The sequence below is a fragment of the Urocampus carinirostris genome, chromosome 13 (assembly GCF_059441175.1).
Source record: "Urocampus carinirostris isolate Australia breed hairy pipefish chromosome 13, RoL_Ucar_1.0, whole genome shotgun sequence".
Taxonomy (NCBI): Eukaryota; Metazoa; Chordata; class Actinopteri; order Syngnathiformes; family Syngnathidae; genus Urocampus; species Urocampus carinirostris.
In genome coordinates this window covers 18855804-18870224 of record NC_142361.1, presented here as the reverse complement: position 1 = coordinate 18870224, position 14421 = coordinate 18855804, and the positions used below count along the sequence as shown (strand labels likewise).

The 14421-nt window shown below is 40.5% G+C and overlaps 1 protein-coding gene and 1 long non-coding RNA gene across 2 annotated transcripts in view; one reads left to right on the top strand and one right to left on the bottom strand.

The window, feature by feature from the left end:
• The window catches only part of slc30a6 (solute carrier family 30 member 6), a 31726-nt gene extending 21662 nt beyond the window's left edge, over positions 1–10064 (bottom strand). Inside the window, exons 1-4 of the mRNA XM_088351044.1 lie at positions 9840–10064; positions 7355–7398; positions 6234–6320; positions 3129–3213 (exon numbers count right to left, since the gene is read on the bottom strand). Of these exons, the coding sequence (XP_088207170.1) occupies positions 3129–3213; positions 6234–6320; positions 7355–7398; positions 9840–10026 (403 nt within the window). The 5' untranslated portion in view covers positions 10027–10064. The remainder of the gene's footprint in view (positions 1–3128; positions 3214–6233; positions 6321–7354; positions 7399–9839) is intronic.
• On the top strand, positions 1923–13358 carry LOC148353937 (uncharacterized). Its single transcript, XR_015852417.1, has 3 exons — positions 1923–2015; positions 12291–12617; positions 12704–13358. It is a non-coding gene; the product is annotated as an uncharacterized LOC148353937 (long non-coding RNA).
• The last annotated feature ends 1063 nt before the right edge of the window (positions 13359–14421 follow it).

The window sequence follows — 14421 nt, the reverse complement described above, 5'->3', positions numbered from 1 at the left end:
AGTCTCTTATCATTGCTATTTGACAACCAACATCGCTTGGACCTTACAATGTCCTATCCAGCAAGAAATTGTGCATTTAACACCATTAAGTTTGAGATATGATCTCTCTCGCACACAAACGCACAAAAAAGCCACACCCACACATTGGTGGCGCTTGGTCTGGTAGCATTCCGATCAGAAGAGAAAACATAGCGAGTGCGGCAACGCTGTCGATAAGAAAGCGTCCCTTTAGCATCTCGAATCTCCGCTGTGGGATTTGAGCGGCAGCTGGTGGAGACACGTTAAACCCGCGTTGATATCAAATCAATGAAACTTGATCAGACCGACAAAAGAGCTTGCAATGGTTTGTTGAGGGGGAGCTTAACTAACAGACATGCATTTGTCTTCGGGGCTTTGAGAATTAACACTCAAAAGGGCCTCCTTTTTCTGATGTGGACTCCCCGTTACATATTTGTTTCAAGGGTTAATTTCATTCAACAAATAAAAAAAGTTAGGTAAAATATTTTTGCAATGGTGACATGGATTTCAGATTAATATTGTGTTATTAAAATATGAGTACAGTAGCAATTCCCATCTGTTTCTTCCCTGTATGGAAAAGGCCATTTTACCATGTGCTGGTGAATAGGAATAAAAAATAACAATGTGTGTGCAGGACCATGGAAGGTTTGACCAGCTGTGTTGTGGCATACAGGAACACACAAAGCCTAAGGACATGCATGCGCATGGAAACACATAGAAGCCAGATCATGAGTGTGTTGAGGAAATTCAAGCAACCGTGATAATAGATGGACCAATGCATAACACAAACATTCCTGCAGAGTTTGAATATTAGGACGAAGCTCTCTGATATTAGGCAACAGGACCCACATGGCCTGTGCAAAGTGCAACTCAGAAACTGAACACTATTTGCAACAACTCACTGAACTCACTCTTAGGCTAGCCTTGAGCTTTTCCATTTCAAATCAGGACTACTGTATGATTGATGCATCATTTAAATTTTATACTTCAGTAAAAATCATAACTAGTGTAAGATCAGTACACTTTTACCAGCTCAATAGATTATTGCGAGTAATGAACGCGATAACATAATTACATTTAAAAATGATGGTGATGCTATCGGGTTCATTTCTGATGATTTCTTAAAGGACGGGTGCCTCGTTTGAGGTGTTAAAAGTGAAATATTTTCTCTATTAAGTATGTGTTAACAATGTCCAACTGAGTTACATTACATATTTTTTTCTATAACACCTAGCTCTTTTGTCTTTCAGCAAAGCTGTTCGGGGATGAACACATTAGGGAGGAGGAATGTGGGTGACGGCTGTGGGGTGTAGCGTGATTTCATGCTCGTCCCAACTTTTTTTCTGTTCCTATTTATTAATGTGACATAAAGTAGTGAAAGTAAGAAAACGCCTGCTTCAAGTACAGTCCAAACAACAACTCAAACCAAGAAAAATGAATACAGAAAAGTTTTATTCAAGAGTATCCAACAGCACCTCAAGCGATACATGACACCTTTTTTGAACTCATTAATAAAATATTTTGAAAACAAAGTTAATACAAAACGGTTTAAAAAAATAGGCAATTGTGTGATTTCTGAATCTTCCTTATTTAATCATTAAATGTCATCAAAAAGTTTAACACAAGCAAGTACTTGTAACTTACTCAAATGTGTGTTGCCGTGCTCACGCTAGAAGTAATGGCAATGAGTTGGGATACTTTGTCTTGGTTGTGTGAGATGTCTGTGTCAAGAAATGTTTGGTGGACCGACATAGGTGACAGACAGAACACACGGACATCACTTACTTACGCACACACTTTCTAACCACTGAGATGTGTTTGTGTCACTTGCACACGAAAGTGTACATGACACACGTACAACCACACAACACACACGGGAGGTGTAAGTGACACAAAGAGGCTATTGTCACTATTTGTCAGTGAGGACTAACTGGACACAATCATGACTCGATGGACAAAATCGTGCCTAAACTGCTTACTTGCTTACAAGCTTTTGTGTGAGTATTTCTTGTATTTAACAACATTGTAGGGACTGGTGTGAGTGTTTTACCACCAGAGTGATAACATTTTGGGACAATGAATACATGATCAGACTGTGGGGGGCCAGATCTGCTACTTGAAGCAATATGGAATGATGCACCTCATAGACACTTTAAACTGGACCATACAGACCAGTACACTTTTACTTTAAACTGTGTTTTATCTTTCTTTTATCGTATTGCCTTAACTCATCTTGGGGTAATCTTGTATTTTTATCCGTTCGATATTCATAATATTCCTCTATTACTCTTGCAACTGTGTGGACAGCAAAGAAAGAATTTCATTGTGCGGGGAATCGCGATTTTTTACTGTGCATATGACAATAAACACTTCGAATCTTGAATAACACTGGCCAGTCCTCACAAATTCAGGATTTATTAAGAAGGTCAAAACTGGGTTTTAAAGTTTGAATTGCATTTTGGTTGAAGTAAGGTAAAGTAAAATGAAGCATTGAGGCAATCAGTTGCGAAGAATAGAGAAAGGGGCTAGGAAATTAATTAGGTTAACTGGTGTCCTCACAAGGACATAAGTATAAGCATGTGCGTGTCTGCAGACAAAAAGCTGCAGTCCTGTAAAAGACTGAAAGATGATCTCGTTGGTGACTGCACAATTTGATACGGGATCACTGACCAACACACACAAGCGTATAGATACAGACTCCTGCCCACATACAGTTTTGCAGCGTCATCAGCAGCTTGTGTTTCAGCGACAATGCAAACACAACATCTCTGCCTGGGCAGCACTTTGACACATGCAGAATACGAGATCAGAGTTTGTGAGTGAATGGCAGTCTTTCGATATGTCAATCAATACTTAATCCAGTGTGCTTGTCTGCACAAGTAAATGTGTGAGTGAGAGTACTAGGAGTGCAGGTGCTTAAGGTATGGTGCAAGAGATAGTGTGTTTAGTATGTACTTGGACGAGTAGGTGAATGTGTGAAAGAGACAATGTGATTGTGTGACACATCAGGTTGGTGCGTAAGGGTTTGAGAGAATGGGTTAAAGTGACATGTGTGAGAGTCCACGTGTATGCACATATTCTTGTGTCCTAGTATTTTAGTGTGTGCATACCCATGCTGTTGGTGGAGCTGCACCAAACGAGGAGAAAGGCAGTGCAAAGCAGGTTGAGGACACCAAACAGCAGGATCCTCCATGACTGCAACACAAAACAAAAGACGACCCTAGATGTATTTGATACACAATTATTTTTACAGTGTTTTCCCGACAATAAGGCGCACCTAGATACCCAAAATTGGCCAGTAATTCGAAAGTGTTCCTTACAACCAGGTGCGACATACATACCGGTAAATACTTGTGGATAGAATTGGAAATGCATACAGTATTTATGTGCGTTACTACTAGAAAACATTGTATGCAATGGGAACGGAACCCAGGTTGCAGTTGCGATATCCCCGAACCCTAGCCCCCTACACCAACAGTGATATGTATAATAGTTAAGTCATGTTTATTTGTAAAGCCCTTTATCACAAATAATCTCAAAGGGCTGCAAATACTACCATTACATCATCCCCCGATTTGAAACCTACAATAATAATAATACACGAAAACTTTTATCTCATTATCAAATTATTTGTACTCACGGTATCAGACACAAATGTTAGAGAATGGAGAAAACAGTAATTCATCCTGAAGGATATTAATAAACGCAAAGACTGATTTATCATCAGATACACCAAAAAGTTGTTTCCTTTGTCCTGCTTGTTTGTGGTTATGTGTACAGTTGTGGTCAAAAGTTTACATACACTTGTGAAGAACATAATGCCATGGCTCTCTTGAGTTTCCAGTTATTTCTACAACTCTGATAGAACTATCTATTCCAATCACTCTTTGTCACAAAAAATATTCATGAGGTTTGGTTCTTTTATGACTAATATGGGTTAGCGGAAAAAGTGATCAAATCTGCTGGGTCTAAAATATACATACAGCAGCGCTAATATTTGGTAAAATGTCACTTGGCCATTTTCACTCCAATTAGGCGCTTTTGGTAGCCATCCACAAGCTTATGGCAAACTTCAGGTTGAATCTTTGACCACACCTCTTGACAGAATTGGTGCAGTTCAGTTAAATTTGATGGCTTTCTGACATGGACTTGTTTCTTCAGCATTGTCCACAAGTTCTCGATGGGGTTTAAGTCAGGACATTCTAAAACCCCAATTCTAGCCTGATTTAGCCATTCCATTACCAATTTTTATGTGTATTTGGGTTCATTGTCCTGTTGGAACACCAAACTGCACCCAAGACCCAATCTTCGGGCTGATGACTTTAAATCATCTTAAAGAAATTAAGGGTAATCGTCCTTCTTCATTATCCCATTTACTCTCTGTAAATCACCAGTTCCATAGGCAGCAAAACAACACCACAGCATAAGACTACCACCATCGTGCTTGACGGTAAGCATGGTGTATTTGGGGTTAAAGACCTTCCCTTTTCTCTTTTGTTTCGTCTCATCACAGAACTTTCCTCCAGAAAGTCTTATTTTTGTCCATGTTATCAGAGTTGTAGAAATAACTGGAAACTCAAGAGAGCCATGACATTATGTTCTTCACATGTGTATGTAAACCTTTGACCACAATTGTATCTTTTAGTCAGACTGTTTTTTTTTTCGCCATTCTTTACCATTTGTCTCTGGCACCATTAGTAATAAATGTGTGATGAGATAAAATGTAATGCCTTTTTGTAGGTCATTTGTACAGTTGGTTGTCTAGTGAAGTTTTGGCGCACTCACTGTCGTGACCCAGGTTCCCGTTTCATACACAACGGTACCACTGTAGATGAATGAATAATGATTATTATTATTATTATTATTAACAAATATTGTCACTCTTACTTTAGTTTTAAGTCCATGTGCCTTATATATGAAAAATATAGGACAAAGACTATGTTTTGGGGATGCGCCTAGTACTACGGTGTGCCTTATATTACAGGAGATGAGGTAGTTTTGATCAGGTCACGTTCAATTCAACAATAACATATTCAAGAATTGAATTCAAATCTAAATTGTAGAGGATAACAGTGACATGTCCAACTTAGCTCGGATACAGTTTTTGCTGTTTGCAGCATTCGTATGAAATAAAATTAGTAATGTGTAAAATCCTAAACTAGGCGCACAAAATAGTTAATTGTGAATGCATTGTGGAAATCTTTATCTGTTTGAAAAATAAAACAGTCCTTATGGTGGCATGATGTGGTAAAATGTTGTACTACAAGGAAGTCCGAATCTGCATACGTTAAAGACACAAAAAGGACAATTGCTGCCAAATCTGCCGTATCTTCAATACAAGAAAGCACAAGGACACACAAGACACAGCACAACCCCTAAGTGCTTTTCGGTGTTAGATGCACCACAAAAACCTGTGTCCATGCATTTGTGTGTGTGTGTGTGTGTGTGTGCACCTGTCAGATGAAATGTGCTTCATGCGCTGTTGTGCTGTAAAATCCACAATTACACTATGCCTAGTGTTATGACAGCGCTGAGGCGTTTGCTGACAGCACTAGCCAGACACATGCATGCGCATACTCACACACACAATACGTGAGATTCTGTTAGTGTGCGCGCACGTATGTGGGCAAACAGAGTGGCAATTCCAGTGCAAACAGTCCCCTCCCCCTTTCTTTCCAGGCTGGCCCCCATGGCAATGTGCCGCCGCCTTCTGGTCAGGTCTATTTTGCTTCGTCAGTCTGCGGTGGGGCTTTACGCGAAATCGTACATGTAGTTTCCATTACAAGAATATTTCTTATCAACATGACAGTGAATAAAAATATTTGGTGACCCAAAAACCCCATATCTAATCAATTTTTGCGTTGTTTGTAAATTTAAGTCTAAAAGCCAAATAGCAATGTTGACTCAGCAATATTAATGCAGTGAGAAAAATCTGAAAAGAAGACAAAAATATGAAGAAAACAAACACATTCACAATTGCTTCACATTTGAATATTTGACATCAGGACGCCTTATTAAAAACCTGAATCAGAAATGTAGGCGTAAAGGCAAAAAAACTAACTCCTTGGGCTGTCTATCACCAGTCACAAGATTTGGCTGCCAATTAAGATGAAATATTATTGAAAACGTTCAACCACATTTTCTAGTCAAATATAACCGGAAGTACGTTTTATTATAATCTTATTCACGCGCACAGACCAAAGATAAACACTCACCCGTCTGTCAGAAGTGACTAATTGGAATTCTTGTAACAGTTTTCCAGGGAAGGATCGGTGGGTTTTCCTGAAAGGATGAATTGTGCCCTGTACAAAATAAGCATGCAAGCGATTATTTAACACATCAAATTTTGAAAAGCATTTCTCGATTTCAAATTAAAAGAGGTCGATTAAAACACCAGGAAACATGACTTGCCCAGCAATGCCACCTACAGGCGTGTTTTGGAAGTGTGGCCACAAAAGATTGGCAATATAAGCAGAAAACTCTATTGAAGAGAAAGTTAAAGGAAAGTTGTTACAAGTTGGAAAAACATGGCACGATATTGCCAGGAATAATATTGGATATAAATTGGCAAATAAAAAAATAGATAAGCCTCAATGAGTTTTCCATCACCTGAAGCTGTTAAACTTTGCAGTGGGATCCCATATTGGTCCCGGGACAGCCAAGAGCAATACGGCCAGTTTTTGCAGTCTGGGTCGCAAGATACGAGAGGAACCTTTAAGGAACATTCCTTAGAATAGGCCATTCTATTCCTGTCTCCACTGCGGAGCATGAATATTTTGTGATGAAACATCTTTCGATCGACACCTTGAGCGCAGTAGAGACCCACACTTGCGTAGCTGGCCTGGACACTTAGGCCACTGACTATTTTACCAAATGCTAATCAATTGTGCTCTTCTTAATGCTTCTCAATTCCATAGATTTGTTGACTTGGCTCTACTCAACACGGCCCATCAATTTCAGTACCCCAATAGGTAGGAAAAAAATAGCCCAGTAGGAACAAGACACATTTTTTGAGGGCAATAATTGGCCCGGAAAAAAAAACCTGTGATCGATGCGCATCTATTCAAAATATGGCGCCAGGAAAACACAACATTCCCAAAGACCACCGTGGCCAATGAAAAACATAGGAAAAAAACTATCACAAAATAAATCACCTGAAGAAGTAACATTGATTGTGGATGAAAACACGCACAGGCAGCTTATTGAGTGCACAAAAAATCCGGGGTTAGGCCCAAAGCTTCTTGCCCATAGGGATATTTACTTCTAACAGACTTTGACCAAAAGTTGGGTTAAGGATGACAACAAAATATAAGAAAAATGAAAAACAATTACTCACTAGGACGTATGTGTCGTGCTTCTTCTTGTGCAACTGTGGCATCTCTGAGGACAAAAACAGACACAATGCCATTATTGTGAGTGATCGTAAAAACATTATCCGGCACAATTTTGCTGTGAATTTGATAACAACAACAAGTCCAAATTCTGCTGTGATGAAGGTTTGCTAAATTGCAGATTTGACGATGCCCTTGCAAAGCTCCAGCATAGATTACAGTCTAGCTCTGCTGTTGTTTTTAATTGACGATGCTCTGGTTGGGCAAACAACGCTCCTGTTAAAGAACCATCATGAAGAGAAAACAAATGGAATATTTAGAGGCAATAAGAACTACGGTTGATTACAGCAAAATAGAATTAAAAAAAACTCCTACTTCAACGTTCATTCATAATTCAACTGCTTATACTTAAAAGGGTTGCATGGGCACTGAAGCCGGACAGCATGGTGAGTGAGTGGTTAGCACTTCCACGGCACAGTTCTGAGGTCATGGCTTCAAATCCAGCTACCAGCTTCATGTGCAGTTTGCATGTTTTCCCTGTGCTTGTGAGGATTTATTACGGGCGCTCCCGTTCCATTTCAATTGGCAGTTCCAAACTGTCCCTGGTTGTAAATGAGTAAGTGTTCTGTCTGTGTGCCTTGCGATTGACTGGCAACCAGTTCAGGGGGTCCCTGCCCACTGCCCGAACATAGCTAGGATGGGCTGCAGATAATGGACGGGTGGATGGGTACCGAAGCCCACCCCAGCTGACTTCAGACAGTGTGAAAGGGACACTAAAGTCTAATTGACAGCAAATTGCTGAGCCAACACAGACACACTTTTATGCCTAGAAACAATTTGGAATTGCCAACGACCCAAGTTTTTGCAAGTTTTTAGAGTGCCCGGAGAAAATCTATATGTACGGTGTGAACAAGCAAACTCCACATTAGGAGGCAGGGAGCTAGAATTGAACTTATCACTTTAATATACAGTATTCCTTTAAAATGGTTATTTATGATCAAGTTGGAAGTGTTTCATTTAGAGCTGCAACAATGAATCAATAAAATCGAAGATTAAAAGCGTTGGCATTAAATTAGTTCATCGATTCGTTGTATCGTGTGATTTAAGCGTCACTCAGCATGTCGCTGAGCCAGTGACATCACACGCAACGCAAGTCTGCGGGTATGAGAGCGAGTCGAAGTGCAAATTAAGGCACTATTTGAAATGCTACGCTAAATTTAACTCATGGAACATGACTGACACAGAAAAAAGAATTCAACCAAAGTCTGCAAAAGTCTAAGTGATTGTTGTGTCTCTGTAAATTGTTCCATGATAATAATAATACTATACGTTCTTATCTCAATAGAAAACAGCAAACAATGACAATTTTCATGAAGAGAGAGAGACATCATGAAAGTCACAGCAAGGAGCTGTCATTACTGGAGGTCCTCATTGACGTGCTCACATTTTTGTATTGCAATGCAAAGTTCACAAAAAAAAGAAGCATGAGTGAGTTACTGAACAAAGGGGACAGTGGTTACTTTTTCTTATGAATGTTGAAAATCATGTTACTCGGTTTTCACATTTGCATTTATTTCTTGTTGCAAAAGCTTATGTCCCTTTAAACGACAAAAATGCCCTTTTATTGCACTTTTTATAAGACTATGTTATACATTTGCAGATGTATACCAATAATTTGTATGTATTTTTGTTTACTGTTAAGTTATTTAACAAACACTGACATTTTTTACAGTTTACTTTTGTATGGTAATCCATTTTATGCACTATTTTCGAATTCACCCAAATTTAGAAATATGAAAAAGGGAATTAATCATATATTCTCTATCCGATTTGGCAATGAATCAAACAAATAATCATCAATTTAATCGATTATCACAATAATCGTCAGTTGCAGCCCGTTTGATCCATTTACCATTTACAACTGAAAAAAATAAAAAATAAACCACTGATCTGATAAAATAGATGTAAATTAATCATTTTAATCATTTTAAATTGTGCAGGCCAATGCATGCGACCTAACATCATACTTGTTTGGTAACATACTTCGTGCGCGTAGGCGAAGTACAACATAACGCCGAAGTCGCATAACGCAGCCGAAAATTGATTTTTTTTAATTTTTTTTTTAGGATTTAGCACTGCATCGTTTCAGCGTACAAATGTTTGGAGGTGTTTTACAACCTTTCCTTAAATAAGATTGTTTAATTATTTGAATGAGACGCTTGTTTCTGACAGTAAACTTAGCTGAGCACATACAGCAGTGGTGAGTTCATAGATTTTAAGTTTGACATGAACACAATTTTATTGTATATCGTTAAATTTTGACTATGTGTACATTTAATATAATTGAAATTGTAATGTTGAGTATGCTATAGACAAAAATATGCTGGCCTTATTTTCTTTGCTAATCGCAAAGAGAGTCGAGCCAAATTCCCGAAAAGCATCAGTCATCGAAGTCTGCGAGTTAGCATGTAGCCTGTTAGCATAACAAACCATGTTCGCTGACATTGATGACATCTACCGCAACCATGTCCAGTTTGTCCAGCGGGCCCACTTTCCGCTCGGTAACGCCGGACGGGACGACGTCGGGTTTGGGCCCCAACTTTCTGGGGTAAAAGTCCGCCACATTGTGGTAGGACTGAGCCGCCGCGGACGACGTGGACGACAGCATTGCGTCCATCACTGGAAGCTTCCGTTTCTTCTTCTTCGTTTATTTAATTTAAGATCTCCTCGTCAGCAGACCTGTAGAATATTTTATACTGCCTCCTACAGGTGAAATAGAACTGCTTGGCCAGGGGTGTCAAACTTAGTTTCACCGAGGGTCACATCAGCATTATGGCTGCCTTCAACGGGCCAGAGATAACTCACAAATATAACTAAATGTGATCAAATGTCATGAAACGACTCCTTATTGTTAAATAACTCATTATTTATAATAACTTGTTCAATGAACAATTACAGTTGCAAAGAAACATGTTTACTTGTTGCTCTAAAATAAATCATTTTATATATAACCGAGCTTACATATAGCTTATGAAAAACCACATAACTCCATTAATTATCAGCTTGTCCAAGGAAATAAAGAAACATTGTGGTGAGACACAACTGAAATGTTCATTGATGTGAAACATTTGTTTTGTCTTTGATTTCAATATATAAATACGGTAAGTTTTCAAAATATATGTAAAGGGTGTAATAATAACTTTTGTTTTATTGAAATTCCTGCTAAAATATGTTGTATAGTTTTTGTGGAAGTGTCCTGCAATGATGAGTCCAACAGTGCCACCTGCTAGTTTGGGGTAAGGTTTGGTTTTGGCTTTTGACTTGTGACCGGAAGGTGGGGTTTGTTGGCAGTCTAACTACGTGCCGTCAACGGTAAGACACGATCTTTTGGTGCTCCGCAAAAAGTTAATTTTAAACATTAAAACCACAGCTGACAAATCTCTCAACATGCACAGTAATGTGATTGATGTTGTCAAGCTGTTCGGATTTATTTTCGTTTTGTTTCTGTAACCTTTTAAGGGGCGGCAGTAGTTCAGGAGGTAGAGTGCTCGTCTTGGGATCAAGGGATCCCAGTTCGAATCCCGGCTCGTCCGTGTTACATGTCGAAGTGTCCTTGGGTAAGACACTAAACCCCTGATACCCCCAATAAGCAGGTTAGCGCCTTACATGGCTGCAAGGCCGCTATTGGGAAATGTGGAGCACATTGTAAAGCGCTTTGGGAAGTCATTGACTTGAAAAGCGCTATATAAATGCAGATCATTTCATTTCATTTCACATAGTTTTGCCGGATGTTGCATGTTGTGCTAAAATGCTAATTCCCCCCATAGAGATCAAAGCCAGCAGAGAAGCTTACCACGTGTTGTGTTGTGACTCATTCATTTGCAGCAACTATAATAAAAACCTCATCATCCAGTCCAGCGTGAATGTGGATCTTTGGTGGGACGGGTACACCGCGGTTTACATATAGTCATTAAAAATTCGAAGATAGTCTACAGCTGTTGTCGCATTTTGTTAAGAAACTCTGCTGCAACTGTAGTTTGCCTTTTAATCCTTTTGCAACTTGTTGCTTCTCTTGAAGGGTAGCTTTAGTGTACTTAGCTTCATGTTTGGTGTCAAAATGTTAACGCAAATAAATCTCTTTGCAAACTGACATTGCTTTGTAAAACAAAAAATACCGGTCTTCCTTCTTGAAGCACAAACAATTATTGCCTTCCCATCTTTCTAGAAAAAGTCTTCCGTCTGCATGAACTTTTCTCTCTCTGGAAACTTCGGGATCCATCAATCCCTTTATCCATTATTTGCACCGCTTATCCTCAGTAGGTTCACTGGGGTGCTGGAGCCCATCCCAGCCATCTTCGGGCAGTGGGCAGGAGACACCCTGAACTGTTTGCCAGCCAGTCGCAGGGCACACAGGGACAGACAATTCGCCCGCTCATTCACACCTAGGGACAATTAGGACTTGCCAATTAACCTGACATCCATGTTTTTGAAATGTGGGAAGAAACGGGAGTGCCCGGAGGAAACCCACGCAAGCACGGGGAGAACATGCAAACTCCACACAGGAAGGTTTGATCTCACGACCTCAGAACTGTGCCGCACACGCGCTAACACTGCACTGCCGTGCTGCCCCCACTTTGGGATCATTATTAAAATCCATCCTACATGTTATCATCGGTGTAGAAACACGGTCGCGGCGATTGAAGTTGAAAGGCATTGTGGGAAAATTAGTTTTTGGTCAAAGCATTTTCTTCATTTCTTTTGGGGTATTTTTTGTAGACACTCAGGACCTATAAGCTCTCGCTGGCCACTTAAAATGCCATAGCCATATCTGGCCCGCTGGTCTTGAGTTTGACACACGTGTACTTGGCTATTGGAGCTCCTTGAAATGTTATCATGAATAAAAATCACTTTTAATCATCAATTTCCATTGTTATGTTGCAGGTATTTTTTTCACACTGTATTACGGGGCAAAGTGCATTCCTCGAAAACTCAACTTCTAAATACGGGACTACTTATTCTGAGGAAGATGAAACTGGACAAGAAATGCTTCGAGTTAGCAGTTGCATGACCTTTCAACTCCACATCAACACAAAGTGCACACCCAACGACACCCCAATTGTGCTGACATTAGCAGCACACAAAGGAAGTTGAAGAAATGTAACGGTCTCCTGTGTTTGTCACTGAACATGTTCACTTCTCCTTTTCCAACATAAAAACCCCCCTGAAGATCTGTTTTCTTGTCTTAACCAAGTGTTTCACATGCAAATGGTGAGGATGACAACAACTAAACACTAATTTGATAGGTTCATGGTTCACGACTCCATTAACCATCTGGCTTGTTGGCTACCTCTCAGGATGTAACTCTGGACAGCTCTCTCCACTGCTGATGATTCCTGGCCTGAGTGGGTTGTGGCAAAGTTGGCACCAGTCCTTTCCCTGATGTTGTTGGTCGGTTCTTTTTCTGTCTTCATCTTCTTCTGCCCCCTTGATCTGTACCCTGGAGAACGATCTTGGCCAGTTGTAACCATACCACTGAAGTTTTTGTCCGTGCACAGTTTACAAAAGTTCTTTGTAATGTCCAATATCCCCTCTGATGGTGTTGCGAACTGTTTTTTCTGTCACATGTGCTGTCATGATTGCCAAAGTGAAGACACCTGTGGCAATCGTTTGGCGCGCTGGAGCGCGCTCTCTGATTGGCTGTTGTTCTCTTGTTAAGCAGTCAGCGTCCAGACCAGGACGTCAGAGCGTACTTCTGTGTTCCTGTGTGTTTCGTCAGATTACCAAGTACCAAAGACTACTCTCCTGTTTTGATTCCTGCCTTCGGTTCCGACCTGTTTCTGCCACGCGTTACGATCTACTCTCCTGCCCTGGCCATCGACCTGCCCGCTAAGACGTATTGATTCTGCCTACCTGTCATGGAACTGCCGTTCAGTCCAACGCTGCAAGCGACCGACAACCATCAGCTTCCAAATCCAATAAAGATTCCTTTAAAACAAACGCAATTGAATCCGAGATTCCATTCTGGGTCGTGACATGTGCTAAATAGCTGATGCCGAGATGTTTCCTATTGCAGCACATCTTCATGGCCAGGATTTTCTTTTCCAGCTTTGCCGTGATAGACCATATATCGCAAGCATGGTGGAAGATGGATGTAACCAGCGCTTACATGAGTCTGATCTTCGATTTCACTGCTATGTTCTTGTCCCTCCAGATTGGTTTAAGTCTGCCAAGTGTGGCTGTGGTTTGAGCTATCCTTACCATATTTTATTCAGATTTAGATTCAGATTCAGATTCAGATTTACTTTATTGTCATTCATGTACAAGTGTATACAGAACGAAATGTCGATACATCTGACCCGCACAGTTTCCTTAAGCGTCAGCCAGGATAGATAAGTTTAACCATGTTTTCGTCAGAATTATAGCGCAGCAGATCGTCATATCACGGTTCGATGTTAGTTCCAGTTGAAAATGGTCCGGTTTATTGTCCAGAGAGCCAACGTTGGAGAGGAAAATGGATGGGAGAGGCGTTTTGAAGGCTTTAGCCTTTAGCCTAGCGGTTAGCCCGGCCCGACAACCTCGCTTCCTCCTCCGGTCACACCGCTCTCTTGCCACTCTGCTTCGCTGCTTTGTAGGCCGCTGGGTCTTGTTGATGTAGCACTCCGAGGCTAAGTAAACACTCCCGAGTAGTCGTAGCACAGAGCGCTTGGTTTCTGGATGATCGCATATCCAGCAAAAAACTGCGATCGTATTGCTGACAACTCCACAATATTTAAATTTGGGGACGGGTTAATGCTCTTGGTGGTTGATGGTGGTGTGCTGATACCTTGGGGTCACTACTTTTGTTTTTGTTTTCTGTGCTGATTTCCATCCCATACTGGGTGTATGCTCTGTCCAGGCAATTGACCAGATCTCTGAGTTCTTGTTCTTCTCCAACCAGCCTGGCAATCAGAAAAAAATAGGTGACGTTATGTCCCCCAACTATACCTTCATGTTAGTCCATGGCTTAGGTTATGATCAATCTTCTCTTTAATCCTCCACGGTTCTGAGTGTTCACACAAAGTCTGTGAGCGTC